At 45.1% G+C, this 22,781-nt stretch overlaps 1 protein-coding gene across 3 annotated transcripts in view; it reads right to left on the bottom strand.

Annotated features, from left to right (window-relative positions):
- Positions 1-22,781, bottom strand: part of DLEC1 (DLEC1 cilia and flagella associated protein) — a 66,796-nt gene that overhangs the window by 28,766 nt on the left and 15,249 nt on the right. For all 3 annotated transcript variants that reach the window (XR_006696132.3, XR_006696133.2, XM_005546657.5), the window contains exons 3-12: positions 20,567-20,677; positions 17,682-17,881; positions 17,249-17,469; positions 16,130-16,208; positions 9,445-9,532; positions 8,435-8,608; positions 7,509-7,645; positions 5,539-5,631; positions 1,064-1,154; positions 180-342 (exon numbers count right to left, since the gene is read on the bottom strand). Coding sequence is in view for 1 of the 3 variants with exons in the window: in XM_005546657.5 (XP_005546714.3) it covers positions 180-342; positions 1,064-1,154; positions 5,539-5,631; positions 7,509-7,645; positions 8,435-8,608; positions 9,445-9,532; positions 16,130-16,208; positions 17,249-17,469; positions 17,682-17,881; positions 20,567-20,677 (1,357 nt within the window). In the remaining 2 variants the exon portion in view is untranslated. The remainder of the gene's footprint in view (positions 1-179; positions 343-1,063; positions 1,155-5,538; positions 5,632-7,508; positions 7,646-8,434; positions 8,609-9,444; positions 9,533-16,129; positions 16,209-17,248; positions 17,470-17,681; positions 17,882-20,566; positions 20,678-22,781) is intronic.

Genomic DNA, 22,781 nt, shown 5'->3' with positions numbered 1-22,781 from the left:
AGTAGCTACTGGTTTCCATGATAGACTGTGTCAATCTGGATCCCTCAATTGAATCTGGATATCCATTCTGTGCCCAGTCTTCCCCAGGCCCTTGGAAGGACCTCCTGTCTCACTGGGACTCAGGGCCAGGTAAGCAAGGAGAAGGGTTGGGTATTGGGGCAGACACAGGGGTTACCCACGTAGCATTTCTAATAATCAGCTGCTTCCTAGCCGTGGACCGAAGGTTTTCAGGCTCAAATCGTATGAAGTGCTGGGCTGTTAAGTCTGTGAGCTCTCCAGGGTCTGGTTGGCTTTTTTCACCAGAAATATAGATCAGATCCAAAGCAATCAGCTGCCCAATTCCTGCCGAAGTAGGGTAATTGAAGTCAGTGAAGGCTCACTAGGGCTGAAATCTGGCCAAGACTGCTGCAGGACCCATGCCTCCATCCACATGCAGCTGGCCTTGACCATGATTCTTGCAAGCCCACACTGGAGGGAAAAGGAGGATATTCGCGCACAGGTTAACATTCTCACATCTTTGAAGACCAAAAGGAGGCAATTTTGAGAACCTAGCATATAGCAGGCACTCAATTAATGAGGAAGGGAGAGAAGAGAGAAAAGGAGGGAGGGAAGGAGTAAGGAAGGAGGGAGGAAGGGAGGGAGGGAGGGAGGGAGGAGCGACCAGGGGCATCTTGTTGCAATTCTTAGGATGCCTTTTCTAACCCTACAGAAATCTAGAGGTGGCTCTGGCTGTTTATGTGTGAGTCACTGGCAACTCCCCAAAGGAGATCAAAGTGACTTTCAAAATGAAACAATGAAAGATTTCACATCAGGTTTCCATCTGTCTCTTGCTAGAAGGCTCCTTGGACTGTCTTGCAGGCCACACTGGCTTGGGTCTCCAAAGTCAGACCAGAGCAAGGGGCCCAAAACTAGACTCTGGCACCTGGAGGCTGCAGCATTCTCAATGTGCGCTCCTGACACAGAGAGGGAACAGCTTGGCTGCTGCCAATGCTAGTGCGGTCAGTGGCCCCTGGAGCTGGGGCAGCCCCTCCAGCCCTGACCCTGGGAGTGCACTCAAGCCCACCTATGGTCACCAGCTCCTTTATCTGGCAGTTGTCGCACACGATGATGAAGGTCTGCTCTGCCTTTCCTAGGCTCTTAGGGCAAAACAAGACCTGGGGGAGAGAAGGGTTGTTCTGTTACCTCCCGTTAAAGGGCTTCCACCCTCCCTGCCTCCCACCCTCCTCCTCTCAGACACACACCCCTTTCTGTGCTCTTCACTCTCTGCTCCCCTCCCTGCCGCCTCCCACTTTACTCCTAAGGCCAAGTGTTTGACCCTGGCTCCACCCCAGAGAAAAGCAGGAGCAAGCTGAAAGGATATGAAGATAAAGTTCACAGAGACCAAAATACAAATGGTCCTTAAATGAATGACAACACATATCCTCATTCATAATAAGAGAAATGTCAATGAAAACCATCCAGAAGAACGGGCTTTTTACCCCTCATTACTGGCAAAGAGCAGAAGGTGAGCTGTCATAAATGCAATGATTTGTTTTCTATTTTTTTCCCCAATTCCCCCAACCTCCAGCCCCAGTAACCACCATTCTACTCTCTGCTTTTATGAGTTCAATTATTTAAGGTCCAACATATAGGTGCAATCATGCAGTATTTGTCTTTCTGTGCTTGGCTTAACATAATATCCTCCAGACTTATCCATGTTGTCACAAACAACAGGATTTCCTTCTTTTGCAAGGCTGTTATTCCATTGTGTACATATACCTCATTTTCTTTATCCTCTATCAATAGACACTTTGGGTGATTCCATAGCTTGCCTATCGTGAATGATGCAATGAACATAGGAGTGTGGATATCTTTTAAATGGTATCTTTTGAGCCCAGGAGTTAGAGGCTGCAGTGAGCAATGATCACATCACTGCACTCCAGCTAGATTTCATTTGTATATATACCCAGTAGTAGGACTGCTGAATCATATGGTAGTTCTATGTTTAATTTTTTGAAGGAACTCCATATTATTTTCCATAACGGCTGTACTAATTTACATTCCCATCAACAGTGGGCAACGGTTCCCTTCTCTCCACATCCTCGCCATCACATGCCTTTCATCTTTCTGATAATAGCCATCTAACGGGTGTCAGGTGAGAGCTCACTGTGGTTTTAATTTGCATTTCCCTGATGATTAATTATGTTGAGAATGTTTTCATATACTCGTTGACCATTTATATGTCTTCTTTTGAGGAATGTCTATTTGGTCTTTCGCCCATTAGAAAAAGCAGGTTGTTTTCTTGCTATTGAGTTAGGTTCCTTATACATTTTGGGAATTTACCCCTCCTCAGATGTGATAGTATTTTCTCCCATTTCACAGATTGTCTCTTCACTCTGTTGCTTGTTTCCTTTGCTGTGTAGAAGCTTTTTAGTTTGAGGTAATCCCATTTGTCTACTCCTGTTTGTTTTTTTTTTTGTTTGTTTGTTTTGTTTTTTGAGACAGGGTCTCACTCTGTCACCCAGGCTGGAGTGCAGTGGTGTGATCGTTTCTCACTGCAGCCTCTAACACCTGAGCTCAAGCGATCCTCCCACTTCAGCTGCCCAAGTAGCTGAGACCACAGGGGTATGCCACCACATCTGGCTAGTATTTAAATTTTTTTTCTAGAGATGGGGTCTCCTTATGTTGCCTAGGCTGGTCTCAAACTCCTGGGCTCAAGCAATCCTCCCACCTCAACCTCCCAAAGTGTGAAGCCACTAAACCTGGCCCCTATTTTCACTTTTGTTGCCAGTGCTTTTGAAATCGTATACAAAAAAATCATTGCCCAGACCAATGTCATAGAGATTTCCCCTATTTTCTTCTAGTAGTTTTATATTTTCAAGTCTTACATTTAAACTTTAATCCATTGTATTAATAAGTAGATTTTTGTATACAGTGAGAGATATGGGTCTAGTTTCATTCTGATACATGCAATGATATTTTGTCTTGATTTTCTTCAAAATCATCTAGAAGAGCAGGGTGGGGATTGGCTGAGGGAAATGGAGGGGTAGAGATGTAACAAGATTGGCCAAGAGTTGATAATTGCTGAAGATGAGTAATGAAAACATGGGTGATCATTGTTCTATTTTTGTGTATGTTTTAATATACAATGTCCATGAACAGTTTCTAAGTTTGATAATATACTGTATTGGCAAAGGTGTAAGGAAACAGACACCCTTACATATTGCTGTTGAAAGTATAACTTGGTACAATCTGCATGGTAAGGATTTTGGCAACATGCATTACAATTATGAGGCCACAAAGCCCTGGATCAGCAAATCTACTTTAAGGACTGTATCCTGTGGGTAGACTCATCCTTGGACAGAGTGATGTATGTATAATTTATACATAATTTGTAGCCAGAGATCAGAAAAAAATCTTTGTGTCCATCAGCAGGACACTGCTGAACTAAATTATGGTCCATTCACACAGTAGGATACTATGCAGTTACTAAAACATATGAGAATGATCTCTAAGATATAGAGTTAAGTGAAAACACAAGGCAAAGAACAGAGTACAGAGTGGGCAACTTTGTGTGGGAAGAAAAAAAAATGGGGAAAAAAACATGTACAGTTGCTTATTTAGGCATAGACTATCTCTGGAAGGGCATTCAGAAAACTGGCCAGGTGTGGCCTCTGCATGGCTGAGGAACTGGGGTGAAAGGGAGCATTTCACTGTTTACCTATGTGCATCTTTTGAATATTTTATTTTTATTTATTTATTTTTAGAGACAGGGTTTCACTCTGTTGCCCAGGCTGCAGTACAGTGGCTCAATCACAGTTCACTGTAACCTCAGACTCCTGGCCTCAAGTGATCCTCCTATGTTGACCTCCCAAAGTGCTGAGATTATAGGCATGAGCCACTACACCTGGCTCTTTTGAATTTATTTTTTACTTTAAAAATTGTCTATACAGACAGTATGTCACTATGTTGCCCAGGCTGGTCTTTAACTCCCAGACTCAAGCAGTTCTCTTGCTTTAGCCTCCCAAAGTGCTACGAGTACAGACCTGAGCCACTGCACCCAGCCTCTCTTTTGAATGTTTAATCATGCAAATATATTTCTTATTTGGAACTATGAATACATTTTGGAACAGACAAAACCCTAAACAATCAATAAACAAAATACTCAAGAAAGGCAAAGGGGAAAGCCTCTCCTGGCTCCCTCGCTGCTCCCCTAAGAGTCCTGCTGCTACCCTCTTCCTTTACTTGGAGATCCCAGGAGGACGGGATGAGGGGGATGTCCAGGGCAGAGCAGTTCCAATTCCTTAACGCTTTGATGAGCCTGTGACAAGGCCTGGACTACACCAAGAGAACAGGGAACCTGGCCTGTGTATGGGCCTTGTGGACCCAACCTGCCCCTCAGCAGTTGATGAGGCCTGACAAAGCCCCTGAACTGGCTCAGTCTCAATCCCAAGAACTAGGTTCTCATCAGGGATTAGATCAGCAGGGACCTGAATAAGAGAGCCACATCCTAGGGCTCCAGAACCCACTGGGCGCTTGAAACTGGAAAGCAGCTGATAAGAGGAAGCCCTTCCTGAGAGCGTGGCAGTCGAACTCCAACTTGGCCGCACACCAGCATTCCCTGGGGGACTTCAGAAGTCCTGTACCCAGGCCACAGCCCAGTCTAGTGAACTCAGAACCTCAGGGGTGGGGCCTTGGTGTTGTTTCCAGGTCTCTCAGGTGATTGCAATGTGCAGTTGAGTTTAAGAGCTAATAAGGGCTGCTGGATCTCACTACCTGGTGATATGGCACAGGCCAAATCCACCCCCGAGAAGCCAGACAGTTTTTGCTCCTGAACGTCAGGTGCCTCCCTTGGCAGGCTAGTGTGAAAGGCCAAGCATGTCTGTGGCAGCCCCACACCCAGTCACATGCAGTGAAGCCAGACTCCTAGACCAGGAGTTGGGGAGAGTGGCAGTATGCCACAGCAGGGACAGGAAGCAGCACCATTTCTCATGGGCACCTCTAGGGACCAGCAAGCAGGTGTGACCAGCTGAAGGGAGGCGGCAAAAGGGGCCAGTTAGGAAAGGAGACGCCCATAGCCAGGGGCAGACCGCTGAGAGCTTCTGCAGAGGTTCAGGATGAGGCCTAAGGGAGGTGGGCCTTGCTGACCATACAAACTGGGGATGAAGCAGGAAAGTGAGACAAAAGTCATGATAACCACAATAAGCAGGTACCAGATGATAGAGGGGCGTGGGGGACGGAAGGCCCAGTAGAGACTGAAGAACCAAGGGAAGATCTTGGAGGCAGCTTGGGCATTGGTGGAGGTGGCTCCCAGACTAAAGGTGTGGACTAGCAAGGCTCAAGTTTGTGATGCAATGCTAGGGCTATCTGCATTTGCTTTGTGAAAATGCTCATAAGACAGTCAAATGACATCTGACATCACCCTAGAGAATGCAAGAATATGTGTCTCCCCAGAAGTCACTAAGGCTGGCATATGGGATGGGACTGGACACTTGAGTCATGAAAATGGAGACAAATGCAAGCAGTTGAGAAAATATATGCCAATGTCTGATTACCTACCTCCACTAATACAGCATGTCCCGGGGCCAGCTCAAACACCGAAGGCAGGATTCCAAAAGGAGGTTGCTCAACAAAGCCGACAGTTGCAATGGCCTTAAAGAAAAGCAGATTACACAACCGTGTGGAAGAAATTGTAAAAGCCAGTATTCAGATTGCAAACTTCTCTCCTTCAAACGTCCATTTTGCAACGTGAAGGAACTTAAGGATCATCCAGTCACGTGGTAATGCAGAAACTGAGGCTTATTCATTCCTCAAGCATTTACTCAGCCATCACCAGGTACCAGGTGAGGTTCTGAAGGTTAAGGAGAGTAAGTCTTAGAACATCTGTGAAGAGCTGACCACTGGCAGGAGGTACAAGGAACAGCATCACCAAGAGATTGGGACACAAAGTGACAGGCATGTGAGAAGGTCTTACTCAGGAGGTGAGCTGAGTGGGCGGGCCCTCCCCTGGGCTCCCAAAGCACATTGTCCTTTCCTTACAGTAACACCCTGTGTCATGGGTACTAGCATATGTGCCTCCAACCCTGACCCACCCCTGGCTACAAGCCCTTAAGTCATGAGAGATGCAGCCCCAGTGCCTACACAAGAAGCCACTTAGCATGCCAGGGACACAAACCCATGCTTACAAGACCCTGGTCAGTAACAGAAAAGGGTGAAATGTCTTTCTTGGAACATCTTGAAATGTCGTCCTCTGGATGTAGCCCTTGTTTTCTGGGTACAAATAAATATCTTTGTTATGAGAAAAATAATGGTGTGAGCATGCTGATGGATGGTGTCAGTGCTGGGATGCTCTTGGGACTGGTGGAGCAGGGCACTCAGGACAGGATACACAGGGCCTGCCCCCAGCCCTGGCCAACAGGCTCACCGTGAATCCCGGCCCTGGCCTGCATATCTTCCAGTTTTTCAAAGGACTGAAAATGTAGAACTTTATGTAAAATCTCCTTTTTTTTTTTTTTGAGACAGAGTCTCACTCTGTCACCCAGGCTGGAATGTAGTGGTACGATCTTGGCTCACTGCAAACTCCACCTCCCGGGTTCCAGTGATTCTCCTTCCTCAGCCTCCTGAGTAGCTGGGACTACAGATGCATGCCACCGCACCCAGCTAATTTTTTATTTTTAGTAGAGACAGTGTTTCACCATACTGGTCACGTTGGTCTCGAACTCCTGACCTCAGGTGATCTGCCCAACTCGGCCTCCCAAAGTGCTGGGATTACAGGTGTGAGCCACTGAGCCCAGCCAAATCTCCTTATTTTTAAATGTTGGCTCAAAAAATATTAAGTGCTGTGCCAAATAAATACCAGCAGAATTTGGCCAAAGGGCAGCCAGTTTGTAACCTCTGAACTATTCAGTCATTTGCTACAATAAAGAAGGACTGAATGAGTGAATGCAGTCACATTTGAGCCAGGGCTTAAAGGATAAGAGAGGTGATACCGCTTGCCCAGCGTGGTACAGTTTTTTTTTTTTTTTTTTTTTTTTTGAGACAGAGTCTCACTTTGTCGCCCAGGCTGGAGTGCAGTGGCACGATCTCAGCTCACTGCAAGCTCCGCCTCCCGGGTTCACGCCATTCTCCTGCCTCAGCCTCCTGAATAGCTGGGACTACAGGCGCGTGCCACCCCACCCAGCTAATTTTTTGTATTTTTTTAGTAGAGACAGGGTTTCACCGTGTTACCTAGGATGGTCTCGATTCCCCGACCTCGTGATCCGCCCGCCTCGGCCTCGCAAAGTGCTTGGATTACAGGTGTGAGCCACTGCGCCCGGCTGTGGTACAGGTATTACTGACATAACCAGGACTGTAACACTGGTCCCCTTATACATCCATTCTCATTCAGGTTGTGGCAGTTGCATAGAGAGTTTACAACACTCTGCGTTCTGCGTGTTTCCAATCATAGGTATACTCTAGCAAGTTCCTCTGGGGGTTATTTCCTTTGATAGATTTGTAATTTTTCCAGTTAGCAACCTGTGATCACTCACCTTGAAACTTAGTGGTGGCCAGCTTGTTTTGGGAATAATGCAGAACCTGCCAACACTGAAACCCACATTTTTGCAGATGAATCTGGTCATCTTGACTCCCCCAATGAGGCAGTAACCACAGTCCAACACCGGTGACACTGTATCCACAGAAGAATATATGCAAGAGAAACAACAGGTCACTCTGAATGGGCCCTACTGTCATGGTTCTCCTGAGGTCCAGCCAGAGATCAGGACAGCTGGTCCCAGCCCAGCACCCTACGCAGAGAGGATGAGTGGGGACATGTCCTGACCCTGCACCCACTTGGGCTCTGCCCAGGCTGCTGCTAGCCACATGGCAATAGTGCCATGGGACTCTACTCACTTCTGGCTAGAGCAGCAGCAGTCAGTGCCCATTGTGGATTAATGCTCAGCCAGGGCCATCCAGCATGGCCCTTGAGGACTATGGCAGAAGTAAGGGGGATCACAGTCCCAAATTCCAGCCTATGCCCAGCTGGAGAAGCTTGTCACTGAGGGAGCCCAGCTGAAGCCAGCTTTGCTAAGGACGCCTACCCCTACAGCCACGAGGACAACACCTGTTAGGACTCCTCAGGGTGCACAGGCACCTATTCCTTGCTCATTGTGGCACAGGTCCTCTCAGGGGTATTCATAAGTCAGCAAAACCTATGGTGGGGTTAGCTGGACTGTTGGCCTCCTCCTCTGCTGTGAGTCAACCTCCACTGAGAAAACCCAAAAGCAAGCAGGATAATCATGGCTTGACACTGTGGATAGCTACAGAAGCTGCTAGCAGTTTCCTCTGTAGGACCCACGGACCCTGCCCAAGAGAATCAAGCTGCGTGCTGCTACAAAGGGAACGTGAGAGGCAGGCAGTCCTTATGGGGACTCTCCAACCTTAACTGAATCTGTGGGAAGATACGGTGCACACTCACATGTCAGCACGGGGGGTGGCCTCCGGGCCTGCAGGGGGATCAGAAGCGTGTGAGCTGACTGGGTCTCCACTAAAATAAAATCATCAAAATCCCCAAGGCAGTCAGGAAAAAACTGGACAATGTACTGGCAGGTCATTCCAGGAGCCACCATTCCACCTTTTCCTGGGAACATCCCTGTGCATGACAAAAGTGACAAGTGAGGATCCAGGCAGCAGCCAGCCACCAGGGCTTGAGCTCAGCTGGTACAGACCCCAGCCGCGACCAGGGCTGGCTCTGTAAGTGCCTTCTGGGCCAAAGCAGTGCTGACAGCAGGATAAGGGCACGCGACGGGAGCAGGCTGAAAGGGTGACAACTCCAGGTAAGCACGCCAGAGCCTGGGGGGAGATGACCCTATCCATCTGGAAAGGTCAGGCGGGGCCATGCCTGGCCCTATGGCTTAGAATTTCTATGGTGGGCAGCAGATAAACTTTTGAGATTTCTGAACAGGGGTGACATGATCAGAGTTGTTCTTGAGACAAACACTGTGACACTAAAGTAGGAAGGCTGACTGGGGGCTGCTGCAGGCACTTAAGTGAGGAGTGGAGAGGGCCTGATTGAGGAGAGTGGCAGCACAAGGAGTGGGGAGATGGCAGCACCAGTGCCTGTGTGGAGGCGGTCAGGAGAATGGAGCTGTCAAGGCTCTGAGGATGCATTGCTGGTGAAGCATGAGGGGCCCTCAGGGACTGCTGATGGGGGGAGTCTGGAGCTGGGCTCTGGACTCAGGGCGGGAGTCAGCAACTGGTGGCAAGCTCAGCAAGTGACTTTGAGGCAATCTACACTACTACTGCTACTGCTACTACTACTACTACCACCACCACCACCACCACTACTACTATTACCACCACCACCACTACTACTACTACCAACACTACTACCATCATTACTACCACCACTACTACTACTACCACTACTACTAATACCACCACTACTACTACCACTACTATTACTGAACTTACTGATACTGAACTTACCCAGTCCTAGAGCAAAGTATGGCGTGGAAGGTGGGAGGACTCGCAGGTAGCGACTGGTCGTGGTGGTGTTCTGCAGCGCGATTACCATCTGTTGAAAGGTAAGATGATCTATTTTAGACACCAACACTTATGGACGAAATGATACAATGTTCAGGATTTACTCTAATATGGAAAGGGGGAAGAAGTAGAAATGAAATAGGCTTGGCCACATGTTGGTAATGGTCGAAGCTGGCTGAGGGGTACATGGGGATTCATTACGCCATCCTATGTACTTTTGTTTGTTTTGGGAAGTTTCCATAGTAAAAAATAAAATACAGGCCAGGTGTGGTGGCTCACGCCTGTAATCCCAGCACTTTGGGAGGCTGGGGCAAGTGGATCACCTAAGGTCAGAAGTTTGAGACCTGCCTGGACAACGTGAAGAGGCTCTGTCTCCACACACACACACAAAAAATTAGTTTAAAATTTTAAAAATAAATAATTAAAATGCAAGGTAAAAATGAAGGCAGGAATAGATCTGACCTATTGTTTAAAATAATAACTAATATTTATGAGCATCTGCTCTGTGCCTCCTGAACCTCACAACAACCAGGAAATGTGGGAACTGTTTCTATCTCACAGCTGAAGAAACTGGAGTTCAAAGAGGCACCAGTGAGGTTTGAGCCTAGGATATCTGGTTCCAAAGTTTTGCTCACCTCCCCTCTTACTTACTGTCTTCCTCACCACGTATCTCTTTGAACCATTCTTCCCATGGACACGAAAGGTGTTATGGCACCTCTATGTCAGGATGTAATTGGGCCTCTTATGTAACCCATTCACCCCTTTAAACCCCACTTTCTTTTCTCCCACCCCAGATTGGGAGACCACCAAGGGCAAGGTCTAGACCTAACCCTCCAAAGGCACCCAACACAGTGTGTAGCACAGCAATACAGGTACGCTGTTGCGGGAAGTCAGGGACCCTGAACAGAGGCACCGGCTGAAGCCGCACCAGAAGAACATAAATTGTGAAGATTTCATGGACACTTATCACTTCCCCAATCAATACCCTTGTGTTTTCCTATGCCTATCTTTACTTAAATCTCTTAATCCCATCATCTTCTTTGTAAGCTGAGGAGGAGGAATGTCACCTCAGGACCCTGTGATTGTATCAACTGCACAAATTGTTTGTAGAGCATGTGTGTTTGAACAATATGAAATCTGGGCATCTTAAAAAAAGAACAGGATAACAGCGATGTTCAGGTAACAAGAGAGGTAACTTTGAAGTGGCCACCGGTGAGCCAGATGGAACAGAGCTATATTTCTCCTCTTTCATAAGCAAATAGGAGAAATATCGCTGAATTCTTTTTCTCAGCAAGGAATATCCCTGAGAGAGAATGCGCCCTGAAGGTAGGCTTATAGAGGGCCCCTTTTAAGGCGTCCAGTCTTTTATGGTCGAAGCCGAAGGGATGAAATAAGCCCCGTCTCCTGTAGTGCTCCCAGGCTTATTAGGATGAGGAGAATTCCCACCTAATTCTGGTCAGACAGGTTATCTGCTCTCAAACCCTGTTTCCTGATAAGATGTTATCAACGACAATGCGTGCTGAAACTTCATTAGCAATTTTAATTTCACCTCATCTGGTGGTCCTGTGATCTCGCCCTGCCTCCACTTGCTTTGTGATATTTTATTACTTTGTGAAGTATGTGATCTCTGTGACCCACATCCTATTCATGCACTCCCTCCCCTTTTGAAAATCACTAATAAACCTTGCTGGTTTTACGGCTGGGGGAACATCACGGATCCTGCCAACATGTAATGTCTCCCCTGGACACCCAGCTTTAAATTTCTCTCTCTTGTGCTCTTTCCCTTTATTTCTCAACCCAGTCGAGACATTTAGGAAATAGAAAAGAACCCACGTTAAACATCGGGATTGGGTTCTCCCAATAGTACACATCTTTTGTTAATGTTTTGTGACATGTTACACTAGAAAACAATGTATAAATTATAACATGACAGAAGCCATGTTTCCATCACCCAGCTTAAGAAATAAAACATTACAGATAAAGTTGAAATCCTCTACCAGAGCCCCCCCACCAGATAAAAATCGACATAAATATGAAGTATGTCTTCATATTTTTATTTATAGGTTTGTATTCCTAAATCAGCATTTACATCCATTTTTGGCCAACACTACATATTACACCAATCCACCTGTGAAACAGCTGGTGGGAACTAGGGTGTGAGCACCATGGGATGGTATCGCCACAATTACCAAGGCTTTCACTAGTAGTCAGCTGAAATGAGGAGCAGGTGGAAGGCCAGGCAGTGAAACATGGTAGCTGTGGCGGCTGCAAGGTTTGGGACAGTGATCATTATAAGGACTGTGGCACGGGCTGGCTTTCCTTAACAGCACTGGAAGCTTTGGAGGAAAAAAAATAATAGGCTTAGGAAAGCCAACTGCCAACTCAAGGCCTGCTGTGAAGACATTCCTTGCATTCCTGGGTTTCAAAGAATTGACTCCGTGTGTGTGTGTGTGTGTGTGTGTGTGTGTGTGTGTGTGTGTGTGTGTGTGTTGTTCCTTACTGTTTGGTTTGGTTTGCTGTTTCTTACCTAGTATTTCTGCACCTATGTTCTTAAGCAAGACTGTTATATGTTTTTATTTGGTGTCAAGGTAATTAGGCTTATTACATAATAACGATGGTACATTCCCTCTTTTTCTAGTCTCTGAAACAGTTTCATAAATAGAGAATAGCTTGAATGTTTCATAGTCTGTACCCGCAAAATGATCTGGGCCTGGTGTTTCTTTTTGTGGAAAGTTTTTTGTTTTTTTTAAGTTGTTTTCTTCTAAGTTGGACAGCCACATGGTTTAAAGAGTCAGAGTTCGACAAGGTTTTGAAAATAGAAATACCGCCCTCTTCCCCGGCCCCACCCTGCCATTTCCCACTCCCCAAAGATAAACACTTTTTCCTCCTTTAGCTGATTATTTTGGTATTTATTTCCATGTCTCCAAATAGTATACTAGTTTTGTTCAGTTTTAGGTATTAGTTATGGATGGAGGATATGGATAGTCTCTCTTCCGTCTCCCATATCTGACTCACCATATGACATGCCCTTCCTATTCCCCATCTTTCCAATCTAGTTATATCATACTACTGGTTAGATTAGTAATTCATGTTATATTCAAGTTACTAAGTAATGCTATTCACAGTTGAGCACGAGGTCATTCCTTTCCCTGCCTTGTACAATTTTTGGTTTTCCTGGAGTAAATAATCAACTAATTATTTTGTTTGCTTTGTACTTACCAATAATTCAATCCTTCTCCACCACCCGACGAATATCTCCCCCAAATATCCAGATGTATCAGGGACTCTTCCCAACGTCATCTTCATAAATCTACCTCTCATAGAGCCTTCTGGCCTCTTCTAATCTGGGCTAGTTGTCCACTACACCTACTGCTATCATATAGGATAACTTCTGTAGCAGTTTTAAGACACATCCATAAGTTCTTTGACACTGTTCTCATGAGAGATGAAGTCTAGGCTGGACACTGGCTCACACCTGTAATCCTAGCACTTCAGGAGGCTGAGGCAGGTGGATTGCTTGAGCTCAGGAGTTTGAGACCACCTGGGCAACACAGCAAAAACTCTTCTGTACAAAATATACAAAAATTAGCCAGGTGTGGTGGCATGCACCTGTAGCCCCAGCTTCTCGGGAGGCTGAGTTGGGAGGAGTTGCTTGAGCCCAGGAGGCAGAGGTTGCAGTGAGCCAAGATCATGCCACTGCACTCCAGCCTGGGCAACAGCCAGACCTTATTTCAAAAAAAAAAAAAAAAGGTTTAAAAAAAAAGAGATGAAGTCTACATATCTTCCCTTGAATCTGGACCAACCTTACTGATTTGTTTGTAATCTACGGCATGCAAAGAATGTAGTGCTGTGCAACTTACAAAATTAGGTCATAAAATGTGATGCAATCTCCTTCTTGCTTGCTAGGATACTCACTTAGAAGTGCAGATCCTTGGCCAGGTACAATGGCTCACACCTGTAATCCCAGGACTTTGGGAGCCCGAGGCAGGTGAATCATCTGAAGTCAGGAGTTCAACACCAGCCTGGGCAACATGGCAAAACCCTCTCTCTACCAAAAATATAAAAAATTAGCCAGGTGTGGTGGTGCATACCTGTAATCCCAGCTACTCGGGAGGCTGAAGTGGGAGAATTGCTTGAACCCAAGAGGCAGAGGTTGCAGTGAGCCAAGATCTTGCAACTGTACTCCAGCCTGGGCAACAGAGCAAGATTCCATCTCAAAAAAAAAAAAAGTGCAGATACTCACTTGCATGTCATGTAAAAGTCTGATTAACCTGAGATTGCCATACTATAAGGAAGGCCAGCCCACATAGAGAAGCTATGTGGTGTAGACAGATGTTCTGGTAGACAGCCTCAGCAGTCTATCTACAACAGCATCAGCAGCATCAACCCCACCTTTTATGTCACTCCTAAGCACTGACTCTCTCCAGCAATGGCCTCAGACATTGTGGAACAAGCCATTCCCATTGTGCTCTGTCTGAATTTTTCACCCAAGGAATTTGTAAACATGATAAAATGATTGTTTTAAGTTGCTGAGCTTTGGGAAATTTTGCTTTGCAGCAATATTAACTGCAAAATCTCTTAAGAGTTATTAACCTGGAGATTTCCTTCACCTCTCCCCTATGTTGGATCTCTTGGTACCACATTCTATGCCTTTCTCTTCTTTGGTTTCCTCATTTCTATTAGAGAAGAATGTTCCCTGGGAGGCTCCTGAGAAAGGGTACATGGGACATAAATTTTTAAGGACTGAAAATCTGTAATGTTTTTATCCTTACACTTTATAGTTTATCTGGGTAAATAACTGTTATGAACATCAAAGGGATGAGAAGTAGGCAAAGATCAGAGGAAAGACTGTTCCATGGCAGTCTATGTCTACCTCATCTACAGCCTCAGGATCTCCAGGCTCTGAGCACAGGCTTCCACAGCAGGCATCTGCAAGCCCTGAAGAAGAATATCTTCCATATGTCCATGAGCAGCTCTCCCTTTTCCCTATTCTACTCCCTGACATGATTTTAGCTCCCTTCCTCTGGGTGTTTGCCAGCTTCTACAACTGTCCTTAAAATGTGATGGCCAGACACAGAAGTCCCAGACACAGAAGAAGTGCAAAAGACAACACATTACTGTTAAGTCCATGGAGTAAGCAAAATGCTTCCTCTAATGTTCAGCATGTAGAGCTACCATATTGGTCTGCTTTTTGCCATGAGTGGTTGAGACATTCCTAAAGAATTATGGATATGCAAGTGTTCTTTAAACTGTAAAGTGCAATCCGTGTGTGTGTGAAGGGATTGTTATCATTAGGCCTAGTTGTCTTTGCACCTGGTGAGCAGAGTTGGCGACGGCTAAGCTTGGTCTCGACCTGATTCCCCAAGATGGTGGGAGGCTTTTAAAAGAAAGAAACTGGGAAAAAGGAACGCAGAAAGTCTCTGCTCTTGCAGGCATTATTGGATGTACTGTTAAGACGTAGAGGACGGTAAGAAGGAAAGGGGGTTCAAATATGTATACGTATTTGCTTACGGCTCAAAAAGAAACAATGGAAGAACACAAACTAATAGAAATAGTTACCTATAGATATCAGGAAAGTATAAGAAAGAGGAGGAGATAGGAATCAAAGTTAGAGGGAAAGTTTTGTTTCTGTTTTTTAAATGGAAAATCAAGCTAATAAATGTAAATGGAATAATAAAATTAGAAATTACCATTTTGTAAGCCCTTTGGCAGTCATCTAGGCTGTTAACTATTAAGTGCAAGTTTGATAAGAACTTTATAGGGAATGAATCAGACTTTCAACACCTGATGCCATTCATAACTGACCATGGGAAATCCAGATCCCACGCTTCCTCCTGATGCCATTCATAACTGACCATGGGAAACCCAGATCCCACGCGTCCTCCTAATGGAATGCAATAAGAAATACACAGTACCACCAAAGAAGTATTCTTGTCAAAAAAGAGGAAAAGTGGAACTTGGATCTCATCAAATCTCTCTATATAATGACCAGTTTGTGGAAAATACGGAAGATAAAAGAACACGTTTAAAGTCACCACAATAATGCAATTAGCCAAATCCAGGGTGTATGGAATTGCAGTTTCTTCAACAAATAAATGGCATTTTTAAAAAGCAAGAGGTGGGAGAGGAATTATTATCAACTAAAGGAGAATTAAGAGGTACTTTAATCAAATGCAATGTTTAGATTTCTGATGCAAAGAAACCAAATATAAATTGACTTTTGTTTAAAACAAATGAAGATCAGACATAGATGGATATTAGTTGATATTAAGGAATCATTATTAATATGGCTGGGGGTGACAGTGGTACTATGGTTACTTTTTAAAACGCTTATCTGTTAGGGATACTAATTGATGTATTAACTGAAGAATGACGTGATATCATATTTTCCTTACATGACTCCAGCACATACATGTGCATATAGACGCACACATGAAGAGGTTGTAGGAGTAATAGATAAAACCACATTGGCAAAATGTAGATAACTGTTGAAGCTGTATGTTGGGCACATGAGGAGTTGTTATAGTCTTTTCCCTAGTTTTGTGTACAGTTGAAAATTTCCATAATAAAGACTTTTTAAAAATAAGAAAGCAGATGGGGTGGGAGCTGTAAAGAAACGAATGTCTACCTCATAAACTGGACCAATTTCATAATCTGTGAAAAACCCAATTGGTGGCTTAGCTAGAAACACTGGAGTATCAGCACAACTGTGGGATGAGAAAAGAGGGAGAAGGTTGTTAGTTTCATCCATACAATGAAATAGTAGGCAGTGACTGATTAATGTAAAAATAAATACATAAAGGTCATCAAAGACATTCACAATATGCCATTTGTTGGGGTTTTCTTGGATCTTATTGTTAATGCAGATTATAAAATAATTTTACAGTATGATCCAATCTTTATGAAGACATATTTCATTTTCAATATGCACAGGAAAAACTCTACATGTTTAAACACTAATAGGTAACTGGGTTTTTAATGTAGGTATCTCAAATATTTGTCTTCTCTAATCTTTTCCTCTCCTCTCCTCTCCTCTCCTCTCCTCTCCTCTCCTCTCCTCTCCTCTTCTCTCCTCTCTTCTCTTATCTTCCCAACAGGGTCTCACTCTGTCACCTAGGCTAGAGTACAGTGGCACAATCCTGGCTCACTGCAGCCTCTACATCGCTGTGCTCAGGTGATCCTCCCACTTCCACCTCCCAAGTGGCTGGGATCACAGGTGCATGCCACCACGCCCAGCTAGTTTTTGTATCTAATTTTCCTTAATAAAAAAAATTAGAGGTCTAATAAAGAAATGTTAATAGTTTTAGGCTTATTAAAATTATGAACCCATGAAGCAACTCATTACTTTCATAAGGACAATTACTTATATATAGGCAAAGCACTCTTAAAGAAAAATCACAGTTTACACTATTTATAATTAATCAAATTTCAAATGCTGTTATTATTCAAGACCTATGCCTCTAATAGGATTGCTTCCATTTGACCCAGATTCCTCCAATGTAAATAAAAGGCCAACACCAACCCCTATTTCTCAAGACCCCTGGCAGGTCAGAAAAGCATAAACCCAGGACTCTGGAGAAGGTCCAAAGGCCACATCAGTAGGTGACCCTGCAGCCCTGCTCTGTTCTGATACTGCTACTCTGCCTCGGAAGTCTAGGGACCTCTACAGCCAGACCAAACAGAGGACCATCTAGGTTAACTCTAAAGAGGCAGGTTTTCTGAGAGTTCAAGTCAGGGAAAGGCATACCTCTGTTCTGGCTCTGTACTCTGGAATTCTCCTATCCGTGCTGGCTTCTTTGGAGGAAAAACAAGAGACTTGCCTCCATATGGAGTGTTAGGAGGAAAAAAACGGGGGTTTTTTAGGAAGTGATTCCGACTCTCCATTCTGGCAAGCAGAAGTCGGTCTAGTTCTCTCTGTGGCACACGTAAGTGGTTCATCCAGTTTTTATTCTTGGGTTGACTTGCTTTCTTTGAAACATACAAAAGCATAGAGTCAATGACAGGCAAAGGGACTGTGCATGTTGACATCTTGACCAATTGCATGACCCATAGATGGCCAACAGAAGCTCTACTCTATTTCGCGATGGATTCATCACAGCTTCTCATGTCATCTGAATGCCTCCCCCTTCATTGCCTCTCTGTCCCCCCAAACACTGCTGTGCACAGGCTTCCAAACTGACCTTGAGAGGTTCTCTGGTCCTTTGTTTGGCCTTAGGAGTTAAACTCCACGTCAGGCTGTCCACAGTGTGGTCTAACTCATCTTCGAACTCAGCAAGCTTCTTCCTGCATGAATCTTCAAGCTTCTTGTTTAGCTCTTTCTTTGGGACGGAACGCTTCTCACAGCTAAATGTCAGTTTGGAACATCCAGGTAGGGAGATGCCTACAGCATCAAGGGAACAAATTGAATTACTATAGCAAGGTGAGGAGGTGGGCATTCCTAAGATGCCCAAATAAAACCACCAAAGCCACAGTTAGCTTGATCTTTCTCTAAACTTTCACATTTACCACACTAGCTATAATTGCTCTTCAACATATGAATTACTCCTGGAACTTATTCTATGTATTCGAAATGGCCAGGCATGGTGGCTCACACCTATCATCCTAGCACTTTGGGAGGCCAAGGTGGGAGCATCGCTTGAGCCCAGGAGTTGACACCAGACTTGGCAACACAGTGAGAGTGAGACCCCATCTCTACCAAAAATAAATGGAAAAATGTGCTGAGTGTGGTAGTGCATGCCTGTGGCCCCACATGCCCAGGAGGCTGAGTGGGGAGAATCACTTCAGCCCAGGAGGCCAAGGCTGCGGCGAGTTATGGTTGTGTTCTGCGCTCCAGCCTGGGCAACAAAGCAAGACTCGGTCTCAACAACAACCAAAGTTAGGACTAGAGTGTCAGAATATTTTCCGACACGGTCAAAGAACATGAGTAGACCACTGTCACACACACATGCATGTACACACACCCCACACATGAGCACGCTTTCTGAAGAGCTCACATGTAGACACACCCCATACACGAACTTTCTGAAGAGCCCACAGAAGGAATGAAAGTTTGTATGAGCTTTTTACACCCTTAAGATCATCCCCCGTCCCCTGGCTGAGCGCAGTGGCTCACGCCTGTAATCCTGGCAATTTGGGAGGCTGAGGCAGGTGGATCACTTGAGGTCAGGAGGTCAAAACCAGCCTGGCCAACATGGTGAAACCCTGTCTCTACTAAAAATACAAAAAAAATTATCCAGGCATGATGGAGGGCACCTGTAATCCCAGTTACTCAGGAGGCTGAGTCTGAGGCAGGAGAATTGCTTGAACCCAGAAGGCAGAGGTTGCAGTAGATCACGCCACTGTACTCAAGCCTGGGTGACAGAGCAAGACTCCGTCTCAAGACAAAAGAAAAAGAAAAAGAAAATCCCCCTCAAAGGTTAAATGAGAGCATTCATTGCTAGCAATAATGCAATCAAATGGATACCATCATAAATCTCTTTTTTTTTTTTTTTGTTTTTGTTTTTGTTTTTGTTTTTTTTTGAGACGGAGTCTCGCTTTGTCGCCCAGGCTGGAGTGCAGTGGCCGGATCTCAGCTCACTGCAAGCTCCGCCTCCCGGGTTTACGCCATTCTCCTGCCTCAGCCTCCCTAGTAGCTGGGACTACAGGCGCCCACCACCTCGCCCGGCTAGTTTTTTTGTATTTTTAGTAGAGACGGGGTTTCACCATATTAGCCAGGATGGTCTCGATCTCCTGACCTCGTGATCCGCCCGTCTCGGCCTCCCAAAGTGCTGGGATTACAGGCTTGAGCCACCGCGCCCGGCCTCATCATAAATCTCTTAGCACAATGCCTGGTTACTTCTCAATACGTGTTAGCCCTATTCTTACTGACCTGCATAAGATGGTGAGTTTCTAACTAACTTTAAAATACTAAGTGGCGGCCAGGCACAGTGGCTCATGCCTATAACCCAGCACTTTGGGAGGCCGAGGCAGGTGGATCACCTGAGGTCAGGAGTTCGAGACCAGCCTGACCAGTATGGAGAAACACCATCTCTACTAAAAATACACAATTAGCTGGGCACAGTGGCGCATACCTGTAATCCCAGCTACTTGGGAGGCTGAGGCAGGAGAATCACTTGAACCTGGGAGACAGAGGTTGCGGTGAGCCGAGATCATGCCATTGCACTCCAGCCTGGGTGACAAAAGCGAAACTCTGCCTCAAAAAAAAAAAAAAAAAAAGAAACTAAGTGGCTTAGTACTCCATGACACTTGATTCTGCTACCTCTTTCTTGCCTTACTTCCCTATGCAGCTCAGACCATCAGTGGAACTCTCCCTAGGAGCACCCTCAATTTTCTAGATCCCAATCTTCCCACCCCAAACACCTTCTCAGCCCCAGAAAATCAAACAGTCCCTCAACCGGAGCTGTGGGAGAGCTTGTCTTCTGAGCCCAGCATGCTAGGCTATCCTGATATCTGTCCACAGAATCCACGTAGGGACTTCTCCCTATCCACGTAGGGACTCTTCCAAAAGTCTAACTCCCTGCTTAAGCCCACATCACAGCCTCCCACCCCACTCATTCTCAGAATATCTTGCCTCCCATATCACAGGAAACTGGCCCAATGTCACATACATGTGCATACCCTCTCTGCCTCTCTACCTAGCCTTCCCTATATTCTGAGAGGATGAGAAGCTGCACTCTTCATGCATGGGAAAACCCATAGGTCCATGTTCCAACTCATCAGGAATATGCTCCCTTGCTTATCTATGTCTTCAGTTTTTCCTTCTCTTGGTTTTTCAACTACAACTCCAAACATTTACATAACTCTTGGTGTTGGGCAGCAGATGTGGGCATCATAGTCCACATGGAGAAGACTGGGCTTCAGTCATACAGGCTGGGGAGCACTAGTGAGAAACTGGCATGCTCAGATGCTCAGATTTGACTTTCCCAACAGTCACCATCGAAATTAAAGAAAAGGGGGAAAAAAACCTCTGAGCAAGGAAATGGCAGCAGAGGTGGCCAGTGTGGCCCTGCTACTGCAGAACTTCCCCCAAATGATATCAGAGGTGCTGAGAGCACAGAAGCATTACCTTTAGGTGCAGGGTGAAACGGCACTGTATCGGTGTAGTAATCTTCTGGGGAGATCAAACGATGTTTCCGTAGCAACTCGCTGTCTATACACCATCTGAAGACACTCTTCACTTCATAGAAGGGAAGGGGAGAACAAGGTGTTTCCAGACAGACTGACCTTGAAGAACCCACACCCAAACTTTCTTCATCCTCCAAGTCTAAACTATCTAACAAAATTCCTTCTCAGAACCCTGTGGGAATGTTGAGATTTAAGAAGCTAATCAAGTATCTATCAGCCACTTACAAGAGGCCAACCATTGGGCAAAGCTGTGTTGTATTATCTGAGCTAAAATACTGTTGCAGAGAAGTCTACAAGAAAACAGGATTATGAGAAATACGGTAGATTGAATAAATGGTCCCAATTCTTCATTCCTGTCTGTATCCAGGCCCTTGACTGTGTAACTCTGCAGTGCCTGCTACTAGAAATAGTGCACTTCTTCACCCCTGACTGTGGCCATGTGACGTGCTTTGGCCAATGAGATGTTGGCAAAGGCTTGAAATGCACTTGTGCAGCTGAGCCTTCCCTCTTGTGGCTTTGCCATCATTGTGACAAGAGCTTCCCTGTCCCTTCGTCTTAGACCCCAGAGGGAATCCAGAGCAGACCTGAGCCTGACCTACACAAGGAGACACGCCTAGCTGGACCCACAGCTTAGAGCCAGTCCAGCCAGCCAAGCCCAGCCAGCTCGGCCAATTCCCCACTGACCTGCAGACACAGGAGAGAGAAAATCTCAAGAGAGGGAAGGTGATAATTAACGTCTATGGGTGATGAGCCCAGAAATAGTAGCTTTTTATAACATATTTTTATAACATATAAATAACATTATTTATAAGCATTCCAAAGAATTAAAACTAGCAATGGCTACCTTTGGCAAGTGGACTGAGGTTGGAGAGGTGAGGTGGAAAAGGCTTTTTTAAAAATAGACTTTATTTTTTAGACCAGTTGTAGGTTTGCAGCAAAATTGAGAGGAAGGTGCAAAGATTCCCCATATACCTCCTGCATGCACAACGTTCCCCATTATCAACATCCCCCACCAGAGTGATACATTTGTTACTCCTGAAGAACCTACATGGACACATTACTATCACCCGAAGTCCTTGTTTACATTACAGGTCACTCTTGGTGGTGTACATTCTGTGCATTTGTGCAAATTTATAATGTACAGGTGGAGGCTTTTTATTCTTCATTAGAAGTTCTTCTAAACTATTTGATTTTTAAAAGCCATATATATTTATTACTTTGATAAAAATTAAAGAAAAAATAGGAAGAATATAAGACATTTTCAGCTTTTACACAGTTTTATTATCACTTATCAATTCTTGACAGGCAATGCCAGCCTGGGAGTGGGCATTTCCACACTGTAAACAAGAGAGCCACTTAGCCGCCCGCATCGGTCCTGGCCTCAGGTAGGGGACAGTGCAGCCACGCTCAAGAGCAAGCGGCTGTGTCCAGTTGTGCGGGGCAACCTAGAGCACCAGAAAGTAGTGTCACACAGGGGATCAGGACTGGGCAGAGACAGCACTGAAAAATCTCATTCCCCTTCATCCCATCCCTCAACAGATGTTTCCAGGCAAGAAGATATGGGAGTGTTTGTAAGAGTGAATGGAGTAAGCAAATATTACCAGGAGAGCTTTTGGATATTCTTAGGGATGTATAATTTAAGTATACTTCACAATATTTCAGATACACCAAGAGGAATAAAGAATAATACAGTGAATATCCATGTACCCATAAGTCATTGCTAAGACAGTTAACCCCCACCATATTTTGAAGTTACAAATTCTTAAAAACAAAACTTCGCCTGGCCAACATGGTGAAACCCTGTCTCTAAAAAAACAAAAAACAAAAAACAAAACTTCTGCATGTCTTAAATATAACATGTCATATGTCATCACACCTATGTGATCCATGTAGTTCTAATCATCGATTCTTACTGCTTTTTAGTATACGATAGACAATAACCTACCTGTCCATTCCTCTAATGATGCACCCCTGAGCTGTCTTCAGGTGTTTGCTATTTCAAGCTTCTGAATACATTTTCTTGTCTGTACATACAAGAAGCTCCCAACTGGACTTGTTGTCACCAGCGAGGCCCACAAAAGGCAGTGGTCTCGCCCACTGACCTTCACCCCTTTCCCTGACGTCATCATCACCATTCTGTGTGAAAGGACATCCCT

The sequence above is a fragment of the Macaca fascicularis genome, chromosome 2 (assembly GCF_037993035.2).
Source record: "Macaca fascicularis isolate 582-1 chromosome 2, T2T-MFA8v1.1".
Taxonomy (NCBI): domain Eukaryota; kingdom Metazoa; phylum Chordata; class Mammalia; order Primates; family Cercopithecidae; genus Macaca; species Macaca fascicularis.
This window is presented reverse-complemented; position numbering and strand designations above follow the sequence as displayed.